This window comes from Acipenser ruthenus, chromosome 23 (genome assembly GCF_902713425.1).
Source record: "Acipenser ruthenus chromosome 23, fAciRut3.2 maternal haplotype, whole genome shotgun sequence".
NCBI lineage: Eukaryota > Metazoa > Chordata > Actinopteri > Acipenseriformes > Acipenseridae > Acipenser > Acipenser ruthenus.
Window position 1 is genome coordinate 3,772,777 of NC_081211.1, and position 26,662 is coordinate 3,799,438.

The window sequence follows — 26,662 nt, forward strand, 5'->3', positions numbered from 1 at the left end:
CTTTTTCATATAATATACCTCAAACAATCTTGTATAAAACTGTGAAAACCGTACGTGCATGTTCATGTGAGTTCTGTTTTCATTTAACTTTTTGACCTGTGAATTTTCTCTTCCTTTGCAGCTGAAACAAGCTTATCCAGATAATAGTCAACCATTTCTTATATTCCAGCTCCCCGAACCTTTCTATCAGTGCTGACAAACTATGCCATTCTTCCTTTGTCAATTTATTTTCTCTCTCTCTCTCTTTCCAGAAAACGTGCAAATTTGCTTTCTGTGTTTGCTGGCTGTACTCTTTCATGTACAGCCCTTTCTACCAGGGGAGTCTGGGACTGATAACACAGCAGATTGTGTGCAGGCAGTTCATGTCCGCTCTTGCTTATTTATCCACAGTTAGCACTTGGCTTAACAGTGTGGTTGCTGGCTTTGGTTTGTGCCTCTCCCATACGGTATCCACTAACCCATAAATGTTGAAATCATCCTCTCAGCCAGGGAACACCCTTTCCCTGGGATAAATTAATAACTCCACAGACTGTCACTGTAGGCACACTAGCACACAATCTTCATTGGTAGTGGTTGTATAGTTATATCATCCCTCCTTAGATTTATATGTTTGGGGATGCAGTGCAGTGTGTAGCTATTATGCTGTGTTGGTGATCACTTTGCAGATTGGATGTATCACTTGTAAAAGCTTACTAAAGTAACAGGGTGGAGGCTGGGCACGAACCGGTGACCCTGTACACCACAATCATACGTCTAAACCACTATGCAAAAGAGGCTTGTCTGCATTTATGTTTAAGAGCTTTTAACCTCATCTCATCTCACCGACAAGGGATAAAATCCGCAACTGCAGTGCATCACCCAACACTAGTAAAGGCATGGGAAACATTGCTGTGTCATTTTGCCACACTAAACTTTTACAAGGGCCAGATCTGTAGACATCGCTGTTTCATGCACTGCAATTTCAAGTACTCCTTCACTGACAAAACAGGTTTAGTTATCCAGTGCAAATATTATTTTTTTTATATCAACCAAACTGGGTACTTACTGGAGAGGTCAAGCAACGAGACAGGAAGAGAGTAGGAGACACTTTTTTACACACAGAGTAGTGAGTGTATAGAATGGGTTACCAAGCCATGTTGTTGATGCTGAATCACTGGGATCCTATAGGGCCCAATAGAGCAAGCAGCTCCGAGGTACAATAGCAGCATTGACCTCTCATTCGTACATCTTCTTATGTGCTCATGTTCTATATGGGTGTTTCAATTCCCAGCTATTGATGATTAGCAGCAAAGCAACAGCAGGGCATGGTTAGAACTGGTTTAATGGAATAAATTTAGTCTGTTAGAAAATGTAACCATCTCATTGTCACTGTTTTGATGGCACTTTCATCTTTTTGAATGAAATGGGAAGTTAAAAAGGACAGACCTGAACTTCACATTAAAGGGAACCTTTAGGCTGTGAGGTTCCTTTTTAAGAAGGGCTGTTACCAAAGGAAAGTCCAGCCGTTTGATGTCCTGCACGTTTGACTTGTCCTACAGTAGCTCTTTGTACTTGTGTGCATGTACAGTATACACAGACTACTAAAAACACGCTTTGTGCATAATGTGTGATCTTGTTTTTTCTTCAGCCCTATTTTTCAGTCGGTGCAGGTCTACATAATGATAATTAAACATTACTCTGTGTGTGTTTTATCACTTGTCATTTCTGTGATTGTAATTTGCATATATGTTTTCCTAAACGCTGCTTTATTTGGAAAGAGAGCGTGGCTGCTGTTCATTGTCAATTGAAGTATAGTCTTCATAACATTCCTGTCTGTTGTTATTTGATTTACAAGATAGAAAAATGTCTTTGATTTGATAAGAATCTAAAATATAGTGTTTCTGTTCACGGGCCATTTCGTCTTATGATTGATTATCAAACAAATACAGCACGATGTAGGGAAACAAATGGGGCCTTGATCTAAAGACTGTAGCTTTGAACCCTGAGGCTTGGAAGAGTTACTGAGAGAGTGTTAAAATACCTCATGGATTACTTCTTTAACCCTTGGGCTATAGTTTACTGCTAGCGTCCACACATACAGACAGTATTCCATACATACCTGTGTCAGCATTTGTTTGGGCTTCAAAGGTACTTCGTCAGGTTTCAGTTCTTCTTAGGCCCTGCCTAAAGGTTCCCATTCATGTGCAAGTCAATCTTTTCAACTTTATAATTAAAATAAATAATAAGGATATCATGGTATCTTTATATAGATATATATATACCTCCAATGTTATGATATAATTTATATTTATGTTTTTTCAATCAATTATCCACGTTTTTATGCACCTACATTACCTTTTCCTTTGTGATTTTGCACCTTTTGGTACATAGTTTTCCCTTTTTTGTGTATGTGTGTGTAGAGCTTGCTTTGTTGGTAATATTATAATATCATTGTCCTTGAGTTACAGGTATTAGAATATCAAATTTAAATAAAACATTTCAGCTCAGAATGAATTTAGTTAATGGACCATTAAGAATCAGGTCAAAGTGCAAGTTGGTAGCAAGAAGAAAAGAAATATGAATAATGTATTGCTCTTTTTTAAGTAAAGATTAATGAGCTCTGCAATAAATAGCACTTGCACACCAGTTTAAGATGAATTTCCTGGGAATCATTACGTAGGAATTAAGATGGGGCGCGGTGTGGCTATCTGCACTTAAGACTTTTTTAAATTCAAGACTGCAAGGGGAACATGCTTTACAGTCAGCTAAATCTCCTAAAACAGTTGTCTGAGTTTGACGTTCCATTTCCACTATGCTTGAGGATTTTACTGTGGCAGTGTTGCAGAAGCTAAATAGAGCCTGCTTAGTAAAATACTGTGTGCTTGTGCAACAGATCTGTTTTGTGGTGGTGTGTGAAGCACTGTGGTATGGATTCTGACCTCCGAAGTGATACAGGATTACAAATTTACTGGAACCTCCCATTACAATATTCTTTACAAGAGCACTTTATCTTGTAAGCAGGTTTCCAACACAGTTCTGAAGGAGTCCGCTGAAGGAGCCTCCTGATTGTGTTGGACCCATTACAGTCATTAATTCACAAAATAACCAGTGTGGGGAATTCTTTATAAACTGTAAAAGTATCTAAGGAGGAGAATCTCTTCATTTGTTTCTTGAGGGTGGCTGAGGTGCAGAAGGCGTATTCACTTTCTGTCATGCCTTTCACCTCTGGGGGCCCTGGTTCAAATCCAGCACAGGCCACAAGTGAAATGTGTATGGTGCCCAACTTAGCACCCAGTGGACATTAACCCATGTTACAAAAACAGACATATGATTATCAATTTCTTTTTAAAAGACTGCATATCAAATTAAATGTATGCGATAATGTGACATTATTTGTTTTGGCTTAATACTATCTGGAAATGGCCGAGATGACTTCATATATATATATATATATATATATATATATATATATATATATTATATATATATATATATAGTAAAAGAATTGCCCTCACCGCGGTTTGTTGCCCCTTTAAAAACACTGACCCAACACACAAATGGATTTTGGAAGCGCGGTTGCGCAATTTTTAATGAAAATACAAAAACAAAAATAAACACCTAGCTCTTCTTTGAGCAATAACTAAAACAAAACAGGAACCTAAACTACAGACAGGACAGCTAAGCTGTTTACCTGTAACAAAAACAAAACAAACAAAACAGCACACACAAAAAAAAGGCTTCACTTTACCTTTTTTTTTTTTCAAATTACGGCTGTACCCACACACCAGCACAGTCAGGCTTCTACACTCTTCAGCAGCAGCCGAGAGCAGACTGACTGCTCTCCTTATAAACCCTGCACCTGGCTCTAATTCTCAACAATAGGCAGGTAATGATTAACAATAAAACAATTAACAAAACAATTAAACAATTAAACCAAAAATGTGCCTTAAGCACATGTTTTTTCTGCAGGGAGGTTTTAACCCCCTCCCTGCTGTCTTACAATATATATATATATATATCGATCTGTACACTAGAAAGCCATGCTGAAATATTAATTTTAAGCGTTTAAACATGTATTTATTATTCTATTTTGGGTTTAATTTATGATACTTGTACTCCACTTCCTACAAATGGATATGATTACTTAAAATGATCATATGTAATAAAGTTATAATGAAAGTTATTAGTGATTAAATGGTATTAATATTCACATGCAGTACATCCCTGGGGCCAGAAACATAAATATCACTTTTATTTTTTCTAATTTCCTTTTGATTTAGGATTTGCATTATATTTGGTTCCATCCTCCTACACTTAAACACAAAGAAGGACATTCTGTATTCCAGTCACAGCCCAATACAGATAATCATCGGCATCATTAATCCCAGATAATAGTTTTGTTTTTTGAAAACAGTTATTACGTCTTCATTTACAATCACATAAACTTTGCTGTCTTTTTTTTTTTTTCCAGAAACGTATTTGAACTCAGGATTAAGAAAAGAAAAAGATATAAAAATGTAAATTACCAATCCACAAAATTTCAGTCCTTGCTTAGTATCCGATTAAAACTTTTGCTCAAAGGAAGAAACGCTTCACTGAAAATGCAAATTAGAAGCCATTGAAGTCTAATAGCAGCCAGCTGTTTCAAAAGTATAGTAGCTTCAAATACAGTTCCCCTAGCATTTAATTTTGCTTTTCCCATAGTCTACCATGTTTTTTTTTTTTTTTTGTAATTTTTAAATACAGTCTCTGGGCTTTACAATGGCTGCCTATGCTTTATTATACTTTTGCTATGGTAAACTTTAGCCACAGTGCTATATGTAATACAGTTAGAACCACCACATGCTCCTGTTATAGATTTACATATACATGTGGTGTGGGGGCAATATGTTTTCTAATTTTACTTTCAGTATGTGGGTGGCTGTCATGAATTTTTAACCGCAAGATGTAAAACCCCATGCTTGTGTGTCAGTTTTACCATTTGCTTCAATATCCTCCACTAACTTTACTGACTGAGTCTGACATCTTCTCCTAGATAATTTCAGGTCAGATGGTAAGAAGCCTTTTTCTCTTTGAAAACTGGAAAGCCATTCCTTTATCCATTAAACTGAAATGAATTAAAAGCTATTTTCACTGTTGCTGCAAGGCAGTTCAACTGCAGTGTATTCATTTATTAAGAATTAAATATACCGGCCTCTGCTATACAAGACTAATCTGTGCTCACAACCCTGTCTAAAATTATTTCAAATTGGTAAAGATATTTTAAACCTTTTTTTTCTTCTTCTTCTTTTGGGCTTTTTGCTGTAGAATATTAAACAGGAGAAAAACCTTCTGAATTTCAAAATGTCATGTAATAGATAATTCAACATCAAGGATGATTATAAAACTGGAACTGGAAAGTCATTTGAGTCATTCCTGGTCAGATTATGTGGTGTATTAACCCCATAGCTATTTTAAAACAGTTTTTGGTCCAGCAAATACAATCTAAGGGCATTGCATAAAAAAAAACTGGTATACAGCAGCAACGCAGGAGTGCAGATTGTCTTCATAGTCACTCTGTCATCAGTTTCTACAAGTCAGCTTGTATTCATCGCCCTGTTGTATATATGACTTGTATACTTTGCAGAAAATGTTCAACGTTAACTGTTCATCTCTCTGTCTGTTGCAGCTCCCTCACTTATCAGCAACATTCACACCGACAAAATCGACCAGAAGAGCATCACCCTAGCATGGCGAGAGCCCAGCTACCCAAGCAACAACAGAACGGAATATGAAATCAAATATTACGAAAAGGTCTTTCACTCATTCTTTTTTTTTCTAGAAAATGTCTATTATGTTTTTCACTGATTTTTAAATGTGTACAGCAGGAAAAAAAGAGTTCAAACATTTGAAGTTAACAAAAGAAGATCATGAAAATAAATGAACAGTAGCTGAACTAAAACATGTGTAATACATGCAGGTGCTTTCATTACTGTGCTACCATTTACTATGACGAGCTGAATGAAAAATGTTCCCATTGTACTAATCTTCTATATTCATTTAATTTGACCAGCTGCTCATTTGGAATTCAGAATCCATTTCGTGTTGACATTGTAGCAGGATTTCTGAGAACTGCTTGCTGTAGAGTGGTGTGTCCTTTTTCAGTGTGTCCTTTTTTTGTATTTTGGGATATGATCACTTGTTGTGATCACTTCAACTTCCTCTGCTGGTACATGCGTGATCGAGGACGTTTTTCTAAACGGAATGAGGTGTAAAAGCATTTGGAAGCAAAATTTCCTTTCACTCCGGGCGCTGGCATCTTCTTCATGGTCGCTGTCAGAACTGCCGTAAATGATACAAAACACGACGCAAAACGTATGCAAATTAGCAAAATGGTCATGATTCATCACGCACACATGACCTTTCCTTAGCACTACCTTAAATTAACATAATATTCATCTCAGGAGTCATTTACTCGCCAGCATATGTGTTTTCATCGTGTTTAAATGTAACTCCCCTTTTAAAATGACTTTTTTTTTGTAAAAGGGGGGGGGGCACCTAGCTGCGGACACCCATGGGTACAAGCTATTTAAGATGACAGCTTCCAGTGGGGTGTGCAATATAGAAATCAATGAAGGTTCCTTCAAAACCAGAAAACTAACAAAAAAATGTTTTAAACTGAAAGCTATTTTTAACATTCAAAGCCTCTGCAGAACTTAGTGTAACACGTGGAACATAAATTGCCACTTTATCAGTCTTAGTATTACACATTTAAAGGGCCTTTCTATTAGAAGTAATTCATTCCGCAAGTGACACACTTGGTTTTGTATAGCAAGTGAGACCTTCTGAGAAACCATAGCCACTGGTTCATGAAAATGACAAAAGATTAATATGTGTTTGTTATAACCCAAGACAAGAGTATTACTAAAACATAAACCACTGTCCTTCTGGTAAACTAAAATACATTGTCATTAGAGTGTATGGTTGTAAGGAAGGGGCTTAAACACATATGTCTCACATCACAAAGCGTTCTTACTCCAGTGTATTTGTATTTCACAGGACCAGAAGGATCAAAGCTACTCGACAGTTAAAACAGCATCCACACCAATGACAGTGCATAACCTCAAGCCAGGGACTGTCTACGTGTTCCAGATCCGAACTCTCTCTTCCACCAACCACGGAAGCTACAGCCCTCCCTTCGAGGTGGAAACACTAGGAGAATGTAAGCCTTTCAACCAGTAGTGTGATACAAACCTGGTGCAAATTCAGACTTTCCCTTTGAGAGGAACAATGAAAATGACAGAATATCCGCCCCCTAGCACTGTCAGTTTAAAATGCATTATTCTATATATATATATATATATATATATATATATATATATATATATATATATATATATACACACATACACACACAGTATATATATAGTTTTTTTCAGATAATTTAATAGTTTAAATACATGTATTAAATAATGTACTTCAAGGCGCATCCTCCTTATTTTACCAAGAAAATCTCATTGAGTTGAATGATCTCATTCTCAAGTGCGTCCGGGTCTTTATTCAGCTGTAAGAGGCCTCTTTCTGACTTGCATAGACATTTCACCGGCTCCTTAAGAACCGAAAGCTTAAATGACATCATTTTAAGTATTCCTTTTTTTTTTTTTTTTTAATTCAGCTCTCTCTCTCTCTCTCTCTCTCTCTCTCTCTCTCTCTCTCTCTCTCTCTCTCTCTCTCTCTCTCTATATATATATATATATATATATATATATATATATATATATATATATATTAATCATTTCAGTCTCAGTATATTGAACAGCGCTTGGAATCAGAATAAAGCAGAGTACCATTCCATAGGCCGTTTAAATTGTAAGAAAAAATCTGAATGAGATCTCCCTCAGTATGATTTTTAAAGGTGGCGTTTAACAAGGCTTTAAATTGCCTCCTTTTACCACACTGAAGACACTTTCAGCATGAAATTAATTCAATACAGTTCTATATCCAAGTGTGGCCTCCTTAAATGTTCCACTGTTTGGTTTTTTTTAGGTATTATAGAAAGGCAGGTAATGTCATTTATACACTGTAAAGTTTAATAGCAGTGTACATTTTGAAAGTAAAACTAGCTGAAGGATGACATCTTGCTTTACTGGTGCTGACAGGGAATTCAGAGCAAACCCAATTCACAAGGGTTAAATACAGGTGCCCATTTTACCTAATGGCCAATGATATATCTATTCAATTTTCAATTCAAACTGCTGCATAATGAAGTGGTGTGGAATAAAAGCCCATAGCCAGCATGCAAGAACTAAACTAAAATATTGATGGCAAAGCTCAACCTGCGCCTGACAGATTCATTTTAAAACCATTTGGGTTGTAAATATGAATTCTTAAATAGGTTGCTTTTTTTTATATCTTTTGCTGTTTATGATATCATTTTGGTCTTCCCATCTGAAAATGTACCTTTAAATAAAATTGTATTTTATGTGGGTGCACTGTGACATAATCATTAATTGGGAAAAGGTTGGGTCAGAAGTATCAATTTTATATTCCACATTGAAATTCTGGAAAGAAAATAGGTTAGCAGCCACTCATGTGGCTAGCTACCCTTATTCAGAGCCCATAAGAAAGATGGTGCATTGCCAAAGCATTGAGAGAGCAAGCTCTCTGAGGTGAGTGTATATAAATTAGTCACAGCCAGCATTGTAAATTTGAAAATAAGAGGCAATAAAATGTAGTCTGAATGAATAGCGGTTATATATGTATTTATTTATTTGTCTTCGTTTTGCAGTGGCTCTGGCGTCTAGCGAACAGAACCCTGTCATTGTCATTGTGGTGGTGTCTGTAGCCGCATTCATCATGCTGCTTTCCATGGGAGTCGGTTTAATGATTTGGAGAAGGTAAGAGAGCACCATTCCTTTATCATATTCCTATTATGAGCTGTCACAGTCAAAGCACTTTGTCATTACATTTGGTTCCAGCGCACAGGCTTGAATGGAATAGAAGGCTCATAAACATCAAGAAGAAATGTGAAAGACGGCAAAATGTCCGGAGATGGGCACGACTGCTTTTAAAATATTATGTTTTATTGTTGAAAAGCCTTGCATGCCAGTAGTTTGTTGAGGAGGTTCAAACACAAAGTGAGTACAAAAAAGCACTTCACATATATATATATATATATATGATATCTGCTCTTTTATCAGTGTTTAAATGAAGAAGCCTTGAAACAGAACAAGCTTTCTGTCTGTGAGCAGTCGTCATGATTTTAGTCAAGTGTTTTTATGCATTATGATTAGGGCTAGAACTATATTGTTTATGTGTAGTAAATGTTACGTTTCTAAGTCATGGGGGTTTATTTTAATGATTGAAGCAGTGGTAAGAATGATGTCAGAGTCCTCAGGCATCACCATGTCCATGATACACTGCATTATGGGAAGGTAGACTGAGAGCACAGAGCACAGGGCACAGCGTAAATCACTTTTAAGAATAAATATTGCACATGTTGGTTACCATACTTTGATGTTGTATGGATCAACTATTTTGTATTTGTAATAAAGGGAAATTGAATACATATTAGATAATTCAATAATAACTGTGAATCGTGTGTGTTTAAGTCTTGTTAGTGTTTGTTACAAGCATCTCAGTGTCGTTTCTAGTATTACAGTAAAACAAAGTCTATTTTCCTTTGGGAATTTGATAAATCCACACAAGTCAGGACCTTGTTGAAACAATTCTTCTTCAAAAACCATGCAGTGAAATGCGTTCAGTAGAAATACAACTATCAGAGGTTTTAAAATATGAGGACTTGTGAAATCCCAATCCTGTTGTGACATTTGGAATTACAAACTGCAGTGTGAACAATATGGAGCATATGATTGTTATAAAAGTAATACCCGGGCTCCCAATCCTGGCCTCCGTGGAATTGTGGAGCCTGGTAAAAATAATTCAGAAATGCATCGCCTAATTTGACATGCGCTTTAGTTTAATGGTCTGTCTAATTTATTAGTTTAAGAGTTTAATTGGTTATTAAATTATCATTTTTCTTCTGAATTTACTGCAGTTGAATAATTGAGTTTTAGCTTTATTATTGTTTGCAACAGGTGGTGTTTGTGATTCCAGCATCTTAAAGATAATGCCAGTGCAATCCCACTACTGTCTTCCAGTTCAGAAATGCTACTTTCAATGAGGACACTACTTTGGGAATATATTCTCAGTAGGCAGTCAATGCAATCAAATAGAGTGTGTCTGTTGTCAACAGTAGTTTCAAACCTTTATTCATGAAAACCTACATCTTTGTCACTAGTGCTGCTAATCACAACAGCAAGGGGTTGTTAAAACTACAAGATTTGTTTTGGCTCAGGCAGCAAAAGAGAAATTCAAATAAATAATAGGGTTTTACTAAAAGTGTTAATGTTTAGTTATACTAATAACATGGCAATAGTACTGCAATGTTCTCTTATAGTAAAACCATTTAAAATGTGTCTCTGTCAAGATGTATGTCTTCAGTAATGTTATGCTCCTTAAATAGTCATACTGTGGGGCTTAATGCGCCATATGTGGCTCAAGAGCCATTCATTGGACAGGCCAGGTCTAGGCTGCTGTTGACCAAACCAACTCAACTGGCATCAAAGGCCAAATGTGTCTGTCAAACAGCAGGCTTTGTAAGGTCTGTGTGGAAACCGATTCAGTAAGCAATCAGTCACTAAATAAAAACTACAAGAAATTAAGCATAGCAGGCATATGTTATAGGTAATGCCTTCATCAGCGTTACTGGACTAATCGTTTCTGTACATGACTTGTAAGCCTTGGGTTACATACAGTGTAGCTAAAAGTCAGACTCCAGAAGGTATAGATGCAACAGAAATGTGTGTATGAGATGTGTTTCTACCCATGCCATAGCTGACCTTGAATACCTTTCATTCTCAGCTTTGTAACACCTGCCATTATGCGCTTGCACCCCCAAAAAAATCTCTAAAACAAATACAAAAAGAGTTCCTCCAAACCCTTTCCAATGAAATACAGTCCAACCTGAGCATTAATCTTTCTGATAAAAATTGATTAAACCGACTCAGTGTGAAATGGTGTTCATTAATTCTGATCTAAGAATATACAGCAAAGAGCGCAGTCTATCATTCAGTAAATGTTGTCATGAAACATGATAGATCTGGTTATCACGAGGAGTGGGAACAGTCTATAATTCAGGTCAGCTAAAACTGAGAGAGTTCCAGACAGGTCCCAGCTTACCATATACAAGTTTACCATAGTAAAATCATAGTGTAATAAAGCATAGTGAAAGCATGGTAAAGCATTAGAGGTATGGTATATGTATATGACAAACTACAGTATAGTCCAACCATGAGAAAAATGTAAAATTACTGATCAGCTTAACTGTGACAGAAAACTGTTAGAAGGGTAGCTTTGATCCTAAATAGGAAGAATAGATGCAAATACATTTATGAGTTTGTTTTGTAGAATAAATTGTGTAGAACTGAGGACTGACACATTCCACTCAAAATTACACCGATTCAACTTTTCTGAAGGCATGCCACACCATAGAACAGTCCATTGCAGTGCTCTCTGGTGGAGTATTCCCTTCAGAGGGATCTTAAAACTCACTAACCTGCTCCACAGACTGTGTCAGGAAAGCAGGCTAGTAGAATATTCTAACTGGAAAGGGACTCTCTATACTGGAAAAGAATCATGGGGGGTTCTGACTGGTGCGAATAGTATTGCAGCTTTTCAAAGTGCATACAAACTTAGAAATTAAAAGTTCAATTGCACAATGATAAAGTAGGGGGGGGTGCTAAAAATGGCACTGAAGCTAATATAAACCATCTTCAAATCTGTCCTGACTGATACAATCAGTTGTAATTATGTTAATTGGCCATTCAAATAAATGCACTATAGTCAGGCCACAAGATTAACATTAAATCACGTCCTACTACCTGAAAGCTTCTTACCACGTAATTTGGGTCCGATTGTAAAGAAACGGACTCTGCAGTCAGGCAGTTCTTAATGTTCTGATAGATCCTAAAGAGAGGCAACGTCTTTTCAACATATCAGCCTTGTCGAGGGAATCAGTACAGCTCTTTTCAAACCCGTTTTGAATTCACCCAATTTTTCAAATGACTTGTAGTTGATTTTGCAGCCCGTTAAGCAACATCTTTGATCAGCACGACACTCAGACAATGGCAGTGCTGCATCATGAGACCCTAATAGGAGGGCTACGTCGTGAATCTCTGCCTTTTTTATATGGCTGTCACTATTCATTTCCACAGAAGAACTTAAGATTGTGATCACCAGAGTGAAGCATAAAATAAATCAGCGCTTCTGTGAGCGAACATCCAAACTATCATTGTGTTTGTTTTGTAATTCTGAATGGCTCCGTTGGAGTTTCTTCACTGTCTGACCACACTTTGCATCCTCAAGGGCAATAGTTATTAAAACACTTTGACCATGAATGGCACACATTCTTAATTATTAGTTGGTAATGGTAATTAACCATTAAAATAATTGCATGCATGCTTAATTACGCGATCCCATTTGAATTGTCTTAAGTGGTTTTTAATGGCACTGAAGCCTGATTATTATGTCTTGTATTTTATTTATTTTGCTGATCACTGCATGACCGAGTTTCATCAATAATTATTCAATTGTTGTGGTTTGTTAATTGGGGTGCCATATGGTTCAATATGACAGTTCAGATTTATTTTTTTAAATCACAACCCATTGTACTCCAGGACTTTTAACCTGTATCTAATTAATTATTTAAGAGAGGCAAGACTACAAGTACCAGAATGCAATGCAATGAGACTTAAACTGACCCAAACTGTCCTGGTGAACCTGGAGCCAAGTGGTCACCCAAGCTTTGTATTTCTGGATTACAACAAATACTATTTTATCACATAAGGCAACGCAAAACTTTTTTAATCAAACTTTTTAGAAATTAAATCATATGGAAAGATGTGTTTCTAATCAGTCTGTGTCCAAATTAATATTAAACATACTGGAACAAAAGGCAATGTAATGCTTTATTCTTCTCTGTTGGGTCATCTTACGTGTTCAGCATGAATATGTTTTAATTATTTTTTTTAATATGCAAGTTTAGAAATTATACGATTTGTGCGGGTCACAGTAATTTGTCTTAAACCATTTGATACTTGGTAATAAATCTCTTAAGCTAAGGAGAAATGTTTTAATAGAATTGGAAGAGGAGAACTTTTGCTTTAGTGTTTAATGTAACTTTTTTTTAATGCAGTAAAACTATCCTATGAACAGGTGACCTAAATAGCGCATTGTATGGAGCTGTGCCCAAAAGCAAATCACTGGGACTTGTAATTAGCCCATGGAGCTGAGGGTAATTTAATTATAATCATGCTTTAGTAGCTTTGATCATCTTACAGTACTTAAATTCTTCCTTATAAAAATGTCCAGGAGGTATCCTAATGCACAGCCTAAGATTGAGTTAAGTTCCACATTTGATTCCAATTAGTGTGCTGCAGAACAGGTCTGGTTAGTAACAATGGTCGATCTGTGTAACCACAGCTCTACAACAGTGTGCGTTCAGGTCTTGCTCCTTAGATTTTGATCAACCCTGCCACCCTGGCTTCACCAAAGGTTTCTTTGCAATACTCTTTCCTTCCATTGGGTGGCCACCTCTTCAAAACATAATTTTTTCACGTCAGTCCCATAATGGTTAGCAGTTGTCCTCACCACCTTGCCTACTCTTCATGTGATCAAGTTTTCCTCTTTAGGTCATGCAACATATTCTACTGTCACCTCTTCCCTCATCTTTTATAACCCAGCAGACTATTTGCCCTGGGCTTTTAAATAACTGGTTAAACATGACAGAACACATGCATTGTTCACCCTGCTTTTCCACATCCTAGGTGACATTCCTTTTCTTCCTCAGCAGTATCTTCAATCCTTCAAATATAGCTCCAACTAGTGTGGTCCTGCTGTCCACCTCCTTCTCACAACCTCCTTCTGCCTCCATACAGCTTCACAGGTACATGAATCTCTACACTCTTCCTTACTTCCTTTACCACCTTCTCCATTGAAATAGATGTGCCTGCTGTGCCAGCTCTGATCAAGCTCTCAACTCCACTCACCTTCCCTTTTATCTGTCCCACTCAATATATTCCAATGCTCTGCATGGTCCTCACCTGGGGTCTTTTGCAGTTTCTTGACTGAGAATGTGGAATGTGGACTAAACCTAGATGTGTGAGGTGGTTGCTTCTCTGTTTAAGTGCCATCTTAAAGGCAACCCCCACCGCACAAAAGAACCCCCCCCCCTTCATCTTCACAGATCATCTTGTCAGTCAGCCCACTCAGCAGTTACAGTATCTACTTTTTGACTTGACAGCATTGCAATTGTGGAGTAGTGTTTTTTTTTCATATTTAATTGGCACATCTTCACTAAATGTGTGAAATGAATCATACTTCAATTGTATGAACTCATAATTTTTTTTTTCAATGTTAAAAGATTCTGGGTTACGTCAATCAACAGCAACTCGAGATTGAATCGCTTATGTATTCCTGCACTACTTGAATTTGATTCTAGACAACTTTAGCAAAAAGCTGTTGAGAAAAGGCATGCGCCACAGATACTGGTTCTTGGTTTTTGATGGTGGGTAGTTACTGCTTCCCAGAAGCAAATGTGCACCATCAGCCATACATTCATAGTCATTTTGTGCATGATTTCCAAAGCCCACTCCTATAGTATTACAGCATTTTTTTCTAAAAGCCTGTTAATTTTCCTCTTGTCTTTTGCTCTCCGTTTAGTTTGACTAACCTTCCTAAGCTCTCTGCCAGACACAGGCATGCTTCTCACTTTTAAAAAATACTATTTTTGCAGGTTTTTTCCTGCTCAAAAGCATGACTAGCATGTCATCATCCAGCAGCCTGCCAACATTTCAGATTTAAAACGTTCACCAAGTCTGCATCTTCCAAATCTGTTAAACAGGGATATACCTTGGTCGTTTTTTTATTATAGTTTACCCCTGCTATGACCTAGCTATACCGTGTGCAAATCCACCTTGTATTACATGATGCATTTTCATTTAAGCATCCATTAAAAATATCAGGCATACAGATTACTGCTGCTGTATAGTTTGAGTATACCTAATAATTAGTGTTCTGCATTTTCAGTTTTTATCTTTAAAAAATTCGGGAATTTTTCGGAGTTTATTTTACATATATTAAAATAGGGATAAAATCGGTAATAAACAGTTTTTAATTGAAACATCGGTAAAAATCGGATGGAAAAAATATCAGTATACACACTTTACTTGTGGAATATGATGCGTAGCAGTTCTGGTTTCTGATTAAGTTTAATGTCCCTGGCATGTATGATGAGCAGAATCTGTGCAATAAACAGTGGCTGTCCAGCAAAGCAGAGCGCTATGACAAACTCATTAACACAGTCACTCTGCGGTCTTTTTTTATTAAAGCGTGTTTAAAAGCTTCATAAACTGATTGCGTGTCTCTCAGTTCACTTTATTGTTTTGGTTTAATGTGTCGCTTCTTTTTCTGTATGTTCTTTTATTGTCAGCGCGAACATCTACCTCAATGAAACAGTATTTGCAGTGCTATGCGTCTTCTGCTTCATCTGACCCACTTCTGTTATTTTTTCTTTTTGTATACTTCGAAACATTTGGATTCTTTTAAATATTCATAAACTGATTTATGTTTTCTCCCCATTCCTCATCCACTAAAAATGTTGTATTTTCGTGTAAGTGTTTCAATTTAGTTTTTGATCAAGTTAGTAGTCGTACCACGCCCAGCAATTGCCACAGTAATCAGACTTTGATTGGCCAACATAATCAGGTGATAATGACAGAGAACCACATTTGAATGTTATTTGATCCTCTGACGTCTAAACGTCTGCTGTATCCTAGGAAACAGTGTAGGGCTGCTTATAACAATGTCGGAGTCAAAATAAAACAACATTTTAATTAAAATATTGTGTATTTCCTAGAAAATAGTACCAAAAAATATTGAATAATAGACAAAAATCAGGTGTAAATCAGTAAAACCCGACGTCCTGTTAAAAAAAAAAATCCTGTAATTTTCAGTAAAATTCGGAATAAACCGGAAACGCGGAACACTACTTATAATTGAGCACTTTGACAGGGAATAGAAATGTGCGAATTATGGAACATCTCAGGGGTTTTAATACACATGTTACTTTTCCTCAGTATCGCCACTGATGGCCAGTGTACCCATTCAAAGGCATGAACTACTTTTTTTCGGTTGCTACTGGGTGCATTTCTTGGCTGTCTACCGCAGCTCTTTTGTCAATATGAACTGCTTTCCTTGAACTTGCATTGTTATGTGTATTAAAAGACCAATTTAAAGTGTCATAAAAACCCCAGTTGCTAAGAGTTTTAAGAGGTTTCTGCGGACAAAACGAAATGTTGACCGCAATTTTAATACGAAAATAATCACTTCGGTTCCTGCACTGTATGTAAGCCACACAAATTGCTGAAACCTTGCATCACAGTTTACAATGAAAACACTGTATTCGATTATCTAGCCATTGCTGCAGATCTAATTATTGTTTCTCCCATTCAAATTGTAAAGGAAAAGGGGCCCGTTGGGAAAGCCAGTGTTTTTATTGTACATTGTAAAAGTTGCTGATGAGTGCTTGAATATCGGAATGATTGAATTGTGTTTTTGGCAAAATCGATCTGTGCTACATTTTGTGGATGCAAAATATCTGACAAATGCTGCTAATTCTCCATTTCATAATTGCCTGTTGCTGTTGAGCGATATTAACGATATTGCTTTTTTTGCTGCGGGTAACTGACATGTGTATTGGTTGGATCTACAACACGGTTAACTTGCTATGATGTTCATTAAATGTCTTTTTCTTGCAGACAATGCGGGTACAGCAAAGCAAGCCAAGATGGGGATGAAGAGTTATATTTCCAGTGTAAGTATGCAGTGGTGTTTAACGCCCCAAGCACACCAGTTATTTGGCAATCAAATATTAGTTCAAGATTATGATCAGAGGCTTGCTCAGATGTCCAGATGTATATGTATATATACATATACAGCTTGTCACAAGCATTGCTTTCCAACATTCAGAAATTACTTTAGGGCTTACTTATTGACATCTGAGAAAAAAAAAAAAAAAACCTGGCAAAAATCTGGCAGTTATACCCAGTAAATGATGTTTTAAAAATGGCAGAAGTAAAATGTTTTACAGTTTCTTAATGAAAAACTCCCCAAACCACCGTAAAAATTATCCACTAAACAATATACAGGTTTTAAATCTCTGGGATCCACCCACCGTTAAAGAAATGTGGGTTGTTTTACAGTCCATGTATTCCTTGCATTTAATTTAGTATCCGATAGTTCCACATAGTTTCTACTGATGCTTTTACAGATTAGCTTATATGTTTTGTTTTTCATTTCCACTGATACACACACTCACAGATGGGGGTTTGTAACATTGGCAGTTTTATATATTACAGACTTCCATATGCATTTATCTTCTTTTTTTCCTTCAAAGCTGACTTTTGATGTTTCAGTTGACGTCTTTTGAACAGTCCCAGTCTACAGAGAGTATGACGTTTTGACATTTAAATGAAGGATCAACTGTTTCACTCTTGTTTTTGTCTGTGTGTGTAAAAAAAAAGTCTGAGTACCTGCTAATTAATAACCTCCATCCTGATCCAAAAATGTTTTATGTTCCTCATAACTGTATCAGCGTGTCTTCTGAAGCGTGTTCTCATGCTGCTTGATCCCATTGAGTAGAGTGTCTGCGCAATAAAACTCCCAGGAGATGGCAAGACTTGACAACTCCATAGCCCAGACGCTGAACACGGTGCGCCAGACAATTTTGGGCAGGGCCTCTGCATGTCAAAGGGTGATGGATTCTGCATGCACACTGAAAGGGGCATAAATTATTCTGTCCATTCTTTGATGGCCTTTCATGGAAGGTTTACATGAGACAGAGAGAGAGAGAGAGAGAGAGAGAGAGAGTCTGCTTTTCACATCAGAATAGAAAATAAGCTGCACAGAGCATCCATCTGTGGCCACAAAGTGTGAGTGACATCACAGGCAACTGTGTCGAGATGCGCTTTAAATGTCAGGTTTGATATCTTTATTTGATGTCTGGTGTGTGCCAGTTGCGTCCAAAGTGGAGTGTCTGCTCAAGAGCCCAGCGATAGAATCTGATTATTATAGAGGTCACAGTTTCTCTCTAGACTAAAGCTGTATAATAAATGACCAGTCCACTGAAAGGACTGACTACTTTATAAGGAAATGCACTTGTCAAATTCAACTGATAAGAGTGTTGTAATCCAAGCCCATTTAACCTTAGTAGCACCTTCGAAGGCTCCCAGCACCTCAGAATATGATGAATAGCTGTGCACTCATTTCTGGCATTTTCAAATGGTAATTTTAGTCGATTAAGGTAATGAAAGCCCAAAGGAGCATGTGAGTTTCAGCACTGATAATTTTTCTTGGGCATGGAAGCACTTGGTAACCAATGCTGTAAAGTCTGCTGTCTTACCCATTGTGACTGAAACTGCCTAGAGATTTTTTATGTATGTAACGGAATACATCTTATGAGAAATCCTATTCCAACACGAACATGATTACAGGTTTTGTACTTCCCAGTCCAAAACCCATTTCAGAAACCATTGCTCCTATTAAATAACTACTTTATTAGTAATGATTTCTCCAGTTTTGCCAATTTTAATTCAGTTTTCTAATTGCACTTTCGCCTCTCACAATTCCAGGTATTATTTGTGCGGCAGGCTTTAATCAATAAGCCTTTAAGAAAAAGTGAAACAGGCATTGCTTCCATTGGTCAAACATCATAACGTGACGTGAGCTGTAAGGAATGTAATCACCGACGGGATTACAAGACTTTGTATTTGACGGAGATAGGAATGAGATGGAGGAAAGAAAAAGGGACCTTTTCTTGAGCAACGTTACACAATTATCTATTGATTCCTTGAAAGAGATACAGAGAACAGCTGGCAAACAAGGCAAAGTGCAAGTGGATTCCAATAGTTTATTACATCTATATATATATATATATATATATATATATATATATATATATATATATATATATATATATACACACACACACACACAGAGTGCTCCCTCTCTATAACGCGGGTCTTGGGGGACACACAATATGAGCGTTATAACCGAGGGAGGGGGTGGGGGGCGCCGTAGGACACATAACAACATACATCTGACTAAAATACAAAATAAAATAACTCCCTCTCTATTATTCTCATATATTGAAGCAAAAATGTAACTTTCTGTGAATTAACCATGCATAAAGCACCATGTAATCAACGTTATATTTTTTTACAAAAAAAAAGGTAACATTCCCTCTCGTGGATCATTTTAATTTGCAGTTTTTAAACTATAAATAACCTGGTTAAACCGGCGGTCGGGAGTTCAGGTCGAAGCAACAGACAAGCAAAGCAATTGTGAGAAGGAGAGCAGCTCCTCTCACAGCAAAAAAAGTAAATACATTAGGAAAGGTAATAGGCCTAATATTTATTTAGTTATAAAACGAAAGCTGAATAAGATGTCTGTGTTATAAAGTGCCAGCGTAGCTTTTCTTCAGTACAGATACTGTATCAAAAGGGAGAGACAGAATCAGAAGTTAGACTGAGAAGTTGTTTACAGTTTGAACAACACCAGTACTTTATTTACTGTAGAAATATTGCATGAATCACTGGTATAGGGAATAGGGAGACCTGCTGTAGGAGCGTTGTATCCAAGGCGCGTTATATATATACAGCGGTATATATAATAGGAGGTGCATGTTAGTTGAGAATTTGATTAGTTTCTGTGGTTTCTCACATTTGTATTCATTTTGTGTATCTCTCAAATAGTTGTTATTTTCTTCCTCCTCGTGAAAATAATTGTGAAATCTGAAATAATTTTTATTTGGTAATTTTTGCACAGTCCTAAGTTTACGAGAATGGAAATATCAGAAAGCTCTCAAGAAGGTCCATTGATAAATTTTGCCAGCGGAAAGTATTATTACTAATAATTCTACGTATTTGATTTTAACAGTTAAGATTCCAACCAGAAGAACATACATTGATCCTGACACCTGTGAAGACCTTATCCAAACTGTCCACCTGTTTGCCAAAGAACTGGACAATTCCAGTATCAAAATAGAGAGAATCGTCAGCACAGGTAACTACTTTAGTTTATTTAACTGTCTTAACCACATCAAACAATTGAAGAAAAAAAAAAAAAAAAATCTTAGGCAAAACTTGAATAGCTAAACTCAAATTACCCAAATGGGCATACAGGTTCATCCATCTTCACTTACAGTTGAGACATCAGTTTTTGCTTTCGTATAAAATGCAACAGCCTGATAATGCAGTATTGTAAATGAAGCTCGATTAAAAGCCACAAGCCTAGACCGGGGAGTGAAAGATGAATTTGATAACAGAGCTGTTCCCATTACAGCTTGGAGCAGTAGTCATGCTGTGAGAGATAAATAGCTCTGTACAATTGACCTTATTCTGTCCACACTGGCGCTGAATTCCAGGCAGGGCACTCAGGCTGAGACACCTTGGTGCCAAGACCAGGCTTGGTCGTCACGGATACCACTTGCTATTCTAGAATGCATTTGGACCGAATGTCTTAGACCCAGGGAAAGCAGCATTACACATATAGCTGATGCGATCCAACTGAAACTGGAAAAGAGAAGAGAGTTACAGTCACCGTTCGTTGCAGTTAGTAAATGTGGCAATGATAGATTGGTAGTGAAAACTAACTGATGGCAACACTTTAAAATAATGACCATAATAAATTCATAATAAATTCTGGATTAATAACACCTGAATATCTTTTGCACTTCCTCCAAGTTCTGAAGTAATTCATTTTGAATTTAGTCCAGTTAATTCACCAATGGAATAATGATCCGTATTCATTCCATGTTCCTTTGCAACAGATGATGTTGATCACATGCATAAGGCATGCATTCGTGCATGAATGAACACTTATCACATTCCCCTGGTGGGCGAGTAAGAGGGTATGAACTAATGAAGAATAAACAGTGAATTCATTAGAGACGGACGGAGGGGTAAGGGGAACCTAAATGTTTTGGAATCATTATGAATTTGCGGTCAGTATTTGAAAGTGTTCCCGTTTTATATTTCTGTGAATGGTACAGGTGAGTTTGGAGAGGTCTGCAGAGGGTGTCTGAAGCTGCCCAGTAAGAGAGAGCTTCCTGTGGCCATCAAAACGTTACGGGCTGGCTGCTCCGAGAAACACAAGTGTGTCTTCCTGACAGAAGCCAGCATCATGGGGCAGTTCGACCACCCCAATATCCTCCGCCTGGAGGGGGTGATCACTCGAGGTGAGAGGGGAGAGGGGGCTGTTATTTTTTTATTATCTGTTCTCTGCCCCTTTATGGCTAGCTTTTGTTTGTTTTGGATTTAGTATTTTATACAACCCTACAATAGCCAGCAGAGAAACCACTGAATAAATATTAACCAAAACTTCAGATGCATTTTAGCACTAGCACAACATTAGCACTCTTTGTGTGATGAAGATCTTTTGGTTTTTGCTTAAGTTAAAAAAAAAAAAAAAAATCAAATACAGCACTCCAAGAAAACCTGATGCTGCTTTCTGGTACATAATCATTTCCTGTGCACTATTGGATTTTCACTGTGATCGTATAGCTTTAATCTGACCATGTGGAACAAAAAAAGCAGGTGCTTTAAAACATTGCATGTACACAATCTGCATATCCCAATAAGATGTATAACATCATATTGTAAAGCCTTTTCTAAAACTCATTTAATCCATTAAACCAGGACGCTTTTGCTGGCATTCATTATCAACATTTATCAAAGTTATTAAGTCAGCTTGTACTTATCAACAGCCTATTATCAACAGAGTTGCTTGCTAGCAGGTGAAGCCTTAGCGACCCTACTGTGAGCTTTGTCATGATGCCAACAGCAAGGTCCCTAAGCTGCCTTGGAGGGTCGCTGACATGGGAATTCAATTTCCATCTCCCTCCCATCATGTGTTCTTGCTAAGAGATCCCCATTAGAAGAGGCAATCAGTTTATGATCAGGTTTACAAATAAGCCATGCATGTCAGAGCTGCTCGAACGCTGCTTGTAAGTGAGAAAACCTGATCCGAATCCTTCTTGTATTACACCACCTGGCAAGAAATAGTCAAATCTCAGGTAGGGTTGAAAAAGTCATAATATTTGGTGTATAACACATATTTGTGTATATTTTCATACTATACATTGAGTCATTACTGTAACTTCTGTTTTATTTTATTTTTCTTTATTATTATGCTTTAAATTCTCTGTAAAATATGCCCTATGTGCACCAGATATTGTTAGGCTTACATAGTGTGGGTTATGTACTAAACATTATGGGAGTAAACCCAAAGGGCTTTTGTAAACTTCTTGAATTGCAAGATATTTAAACTTCTGGGAACATATTACAGAACAATAGCACGACAGAATCAACACAGAATACTTCATATCTTATTACTCAGTAAAGTTTCAAATATCAGTAATCACAATCACCGACAGTAACTTGTGAATGCGTCCAACTCCATGCTGTCCTGTACATAACACGAACCACCACCTCAGGAGGTGGGGCTAGATCTAGACTTTACATGTAGCCCAGAAATATTAGTGCAGTACAAAACTTAAAATCTAAAGCACAACAACAATAATGAATGTGCATCATTTTCTCTTTTTTTGTTTTTTGCTTGGATTGTTCAAATCTTGCAAACTAAGAAAGAAACTTAGGAAACTTAGGAAATGACAAAGTTATAAACATTCTGTAATATGCTATTTCCTATCTTAAATTAAGATAGGAAAATAAGGTAGCAGAGCGTTTTCTGTAATATTAACTCTCCTGATCTTGTAGTTAGGACATTCTATCTCTGAAGATAAACAAAGAATGTCACTTTGGATGCTTTTGTAATATGGCCCTTGGTTTCCATGACAACTTTACAATACAGTGCCAGCTAGTTTGCAATCTAGCATTAGGTAGAAGTGAATTTGATTTATTTATTTGCTTGCTATAATCTCTGCATGACACACTGGAAGCACATGCATATATATATGGTAAACTGGGTGCAATTTTTCTTTCAAGAAAAGGACCAGACATTATTAATGATCGTATTTCCTTCATATCAGTAAATTCTTCACAGCATTACACATAGGAAACTAATTCTTCCAAAGATAAATTAAATGTGAAGCCACAGAGACAAACTGTTACAGTGATTGTGTTTGATTGGGGTGTCTATCCAACCTCCGGGTTGAAGCAGTGTACTTGTCAGCAATTGATTATGGTGTCATTTATAGTCTTTTAATGTATAAGGATTTTTGTACTCGTCTTCACAGCTATATCTTTCTCCAGTGTATGTTTTTTTTCTTCTTTCTCATTAATACCCCAGTTTTCAGTGGGACAAATTTAATAAATTAAATGATGCTCAATGAATTCACCAAAAGGTTTCTGATAGAACAACAATGTATAGTGTGTCCAGTTCAAATACAGTTGTTTAGCACAGAGTGGATGAATAAATTGAATCAGAATAACAGAGTTGAACAGTTAAACTGACAGGAGGTGAAAAATGAAAACTTGCAATACTGTGAAATGGCAAATGAGAAACCTGCATAATTCAGTAATTGCTGCTGTAGCTGGGTACCTCAACAGCATGCAGAAATGTTAATAAGCACACATTAAACCATCATTGAGTTAACACTACGTAAATATCTGTTGCCTCCTTAAGACATGGGACCAGAGCCCACTGAGCAAGCAAGCAACATATTTTTAAAGTAATTAACAAACAAATTGAGAGCGATTAAGGGAATCGCTGGTGGAGTTTTAAAAATAAACCACATGTGACTAAATGTATAGCAAAGTTTATTATTATGATAATTATGTGTAACAAGCAGTTATCTACAGAGGATACTGTGAATCTGTTTGAAATCACTGCTAGTATAGCAAAAAAACATGCTATTTTACATCTGCTATTTTAATAGAGATAATCCCACCATGTTATTCTTTAATCCACGTCTCAACAAAATGTGCTTGGATAATTGGTGTCAGATATTAGGAGAAATGTTACAGTGCCATTTTCTGACGGAGTAATCCGCTCCTTTATTCATAAACACATCTTTCACAATTAAACTCTGTTTTATGACACTGTGGAAATTAACGCTCCTACTGTGATAATCAGAAAGAGAAATGATCCGCTTACATTATCTTGGGCTAATGCAGAATCCCTGTGACTCTTGCCATGTGCAAACACATCATTCTCATTGATTTTTCTCTTCTTTAAAAATGAAATGGATTAGTTAAAAGCTATTAAAACCTTCATTAAAATAGGAAGTTTAAATAAGGTTCTCTTTAAAGATCTAACCACTTTTACATGAATAATTGATCTCGTTTCTGCAGTTTTACTTTACTTGTGCAGTAAGATGGCAGCAGCGTCGATAAAACAATGTTGTGGGGATTTAAAATGTTGATGGATTTCAAGGGTGATGTCTGAGCATTGCTCTTTGAAAGATAGCTGAGATTAATTTAACATCATAGTACAGTAGTTTACCCATGAGTCTCTGTTTTACACAATTATGTATTAATTTTTTTAATTATAAAGTTCTCCATCAATGAACCAACATATTGATACTCGTTGTACACAAAGCTGTTAAATGTACCCCCATTGGCCCTAGATGGCAGCTTCAAATATCATGAAACCCAGACCCCCAAAATGATGACTACAGACATAGATAAATGCATTGCTGAAATGGAGTAACCTCAGTATTAATAATAATTTGTGCCAGAACACCACACATCATATTTTTCCAAGAGGAATAATGGATTACACACCCTTGTTTTTGTTTAAAAGTTGAAGCAAGCATAGAAACTCATCAGTCATCGTTCACAAAGGGTAGCTCTACTAACAAACTGTGTTTGAAATCATTCAGTCCTATCAGATAACCCAACAGTGCTGTATATCTTGTTGGCAGGAAGCACAATGATGATTGTTGTTGAGTGCATGGCAAATGGGGCCCTGGACTCTTTTCTACGGGTGAGTGTACAGTACAGTAAAAATACATTGCATGCTGACTGTCTGACAATCAGCAGATAAACCTTGCTATGTGATTGGACCACGCAACTCCAGGCTCACCGTTCCAGTGTAAACAGGTGTGTCTTGTCTGGTGTTGAAAGTTTCCATAGCACATCTGTTGCTTGTCACAGTATGTTGCACACATCTGGGGCAATCAACCAGAGGTTTTCTGCAAACGTTGCAATTCCAGGAACACCCCGGATATGAATTGATGCACATGTTGAGCAATGCAGCTACTGTGATGAGGGACGAGACGTTTGCATGGGCTACTGTTTTGCCATGATTGCCTGAATAGCTGCACGCAACTCTCACACATCTTATATAGGTCTAGTGAATCACATGGCATGTCACATTACACAATAAATGTGTATAAATTGCAGACTAAGGCATGTCCTCATTTTATTTACAGTCTATTATTATTATTATTATTATTATTATTATTATTATTTATTTATTTATTTATTTATTTATTTATTTATTTATTTCTTAGCAGACACCCTTATCCAGGGCGACTTACAATCGTAAGCAAATACTAGTGTGTCTTTACATTATTAGTCTAGTGTGTATTTACATTATTAAAAAGGATGTGATTGCACTACAATTACATCCTTGCTATAGATTAGTTTAATGTGTCCACTGAACAGTGACTAACATTTAAAAATGAGGAATAATCTGGGGGGGGGGGGGGTGAATAAATATACAAATTAATACATTGAGACTAAAAGATAATAATTGACTAGGGAAATGTAATGGGTTTCTATAAACAAACAATTATGTATTTTTTTTCCTCTTTTCTTTTATGCACATAACATTGCTGTGCATGTGAGATAAAGAAGTGTTTACTGCCTAAAGCATCATTATAATATCCTGAAATGAGCATAACGATTTTAAATAATATGCAGTGGTTTGTTATGGGTTATTGAAAGCATGGGGAAACCCCTAAGGAATTACACTGCTACAGTATGCAGATCTACACATGAATTGAATATTGCATTAATCATGTCCCTGTGTGTTGCAGAAACATGAAGGCCAGTTTACTGTGATTCAGTTGATTGGGATGCTTTGTGGAATAGCGTCTGGAATGAAATATCTCACCGAGATGGGCTATATACACAAAAGCCTTGCAGCCCATACAATCTTAGTCAACAGCAACCTGGTATGCAAAGTTTCAGGATTCAGACCATCACGAGAAGATAAAATAGAGGCAGTTTACACAACTCTGGTAAGGAAAGGACACTGAGCTGGATTATCCACTTTCTTTCAGTTAGGTAGAAATTTAAGTTAAATATCCCAGTTTAGGAGACAAGAAATGTAATTTAAGATTCAGGGGAGCATATGAAACTGGACTAATTACAAAATGATCAACCTTGTTAAATTAAGTAAGTTACCATTATCGTTACAGACTTTTGCAAATCCATTGTTACCTTGATGTACTATTTATTAAAATGTTTTGGTGGTATATGTAAGAATACTAAAATAAACTTCTACGACAAATATTTCTCAGCTTTCTTTTAGTTTTATTTTAATTTCTACAGTGTTATTTATATAAAGTAGCGTTTTATCCGTGATTGTTTCTGGAATAATTGGTATGAAAAAAGGG

General features: G+C 36.7%; 1 protein-coding gene across 3 annotated transcripts in view; it reads left to right on the top strand.

Annotated features, from left to right (window-relative positions):
* The window catches only part of LOC117413453 (ephrin type-A receptor 7-like), a 111,369-nt gene that overhangs the window by 78,035 nt on the left and 6,672 nt on the right, over nucleotides 1–26,662 (top strand). For 2 of the 3 annotated variants that reach the window (XM_058997493.1, XM_058997494.1), the window contains exons 6-13: nucleotides 5,648–5,772; nucleotides 7,018–7,180; nucleotides 8,747–8,855; nucleotides 16,836–16,891; nucleotides 20,014–20,139; nucleotides 21,128–21,313; nucleotides 24,962–25,023; nucleotides 26,081–26,284. In XM_058997493.1, coding sequence (XP_058853476.1) covers nucleotides 5,648–5,772; nucleotides 7,018–7,180; nucleotides 8,747–8,855; nucleotides 16,836–16,891; nucleotides 20,014–20,139; nucleotides 21,128–21,313; nucleotides 24,962–25,023; nucleotides 26,081–26,284 — 1,031 coding nt within the window. Of the gene's footprint in view, nucleotides 1–5,647; nucleotides 5,773–7,017; nucleotides 7,181–8,746; nucleotides 8,856–13,867; nucleotides 13,964–16,835; nucleotides 16,892–20,013; nucleotides 20,140–21,127; nucleotides 21,314–24,961; nucleotides 25,024–26,080; nucleotides 26,285–26,662 lie in introns of all 3 variants that reach the window. The other variant, XM_058997495.1, reaches the window with a different exon arrangement.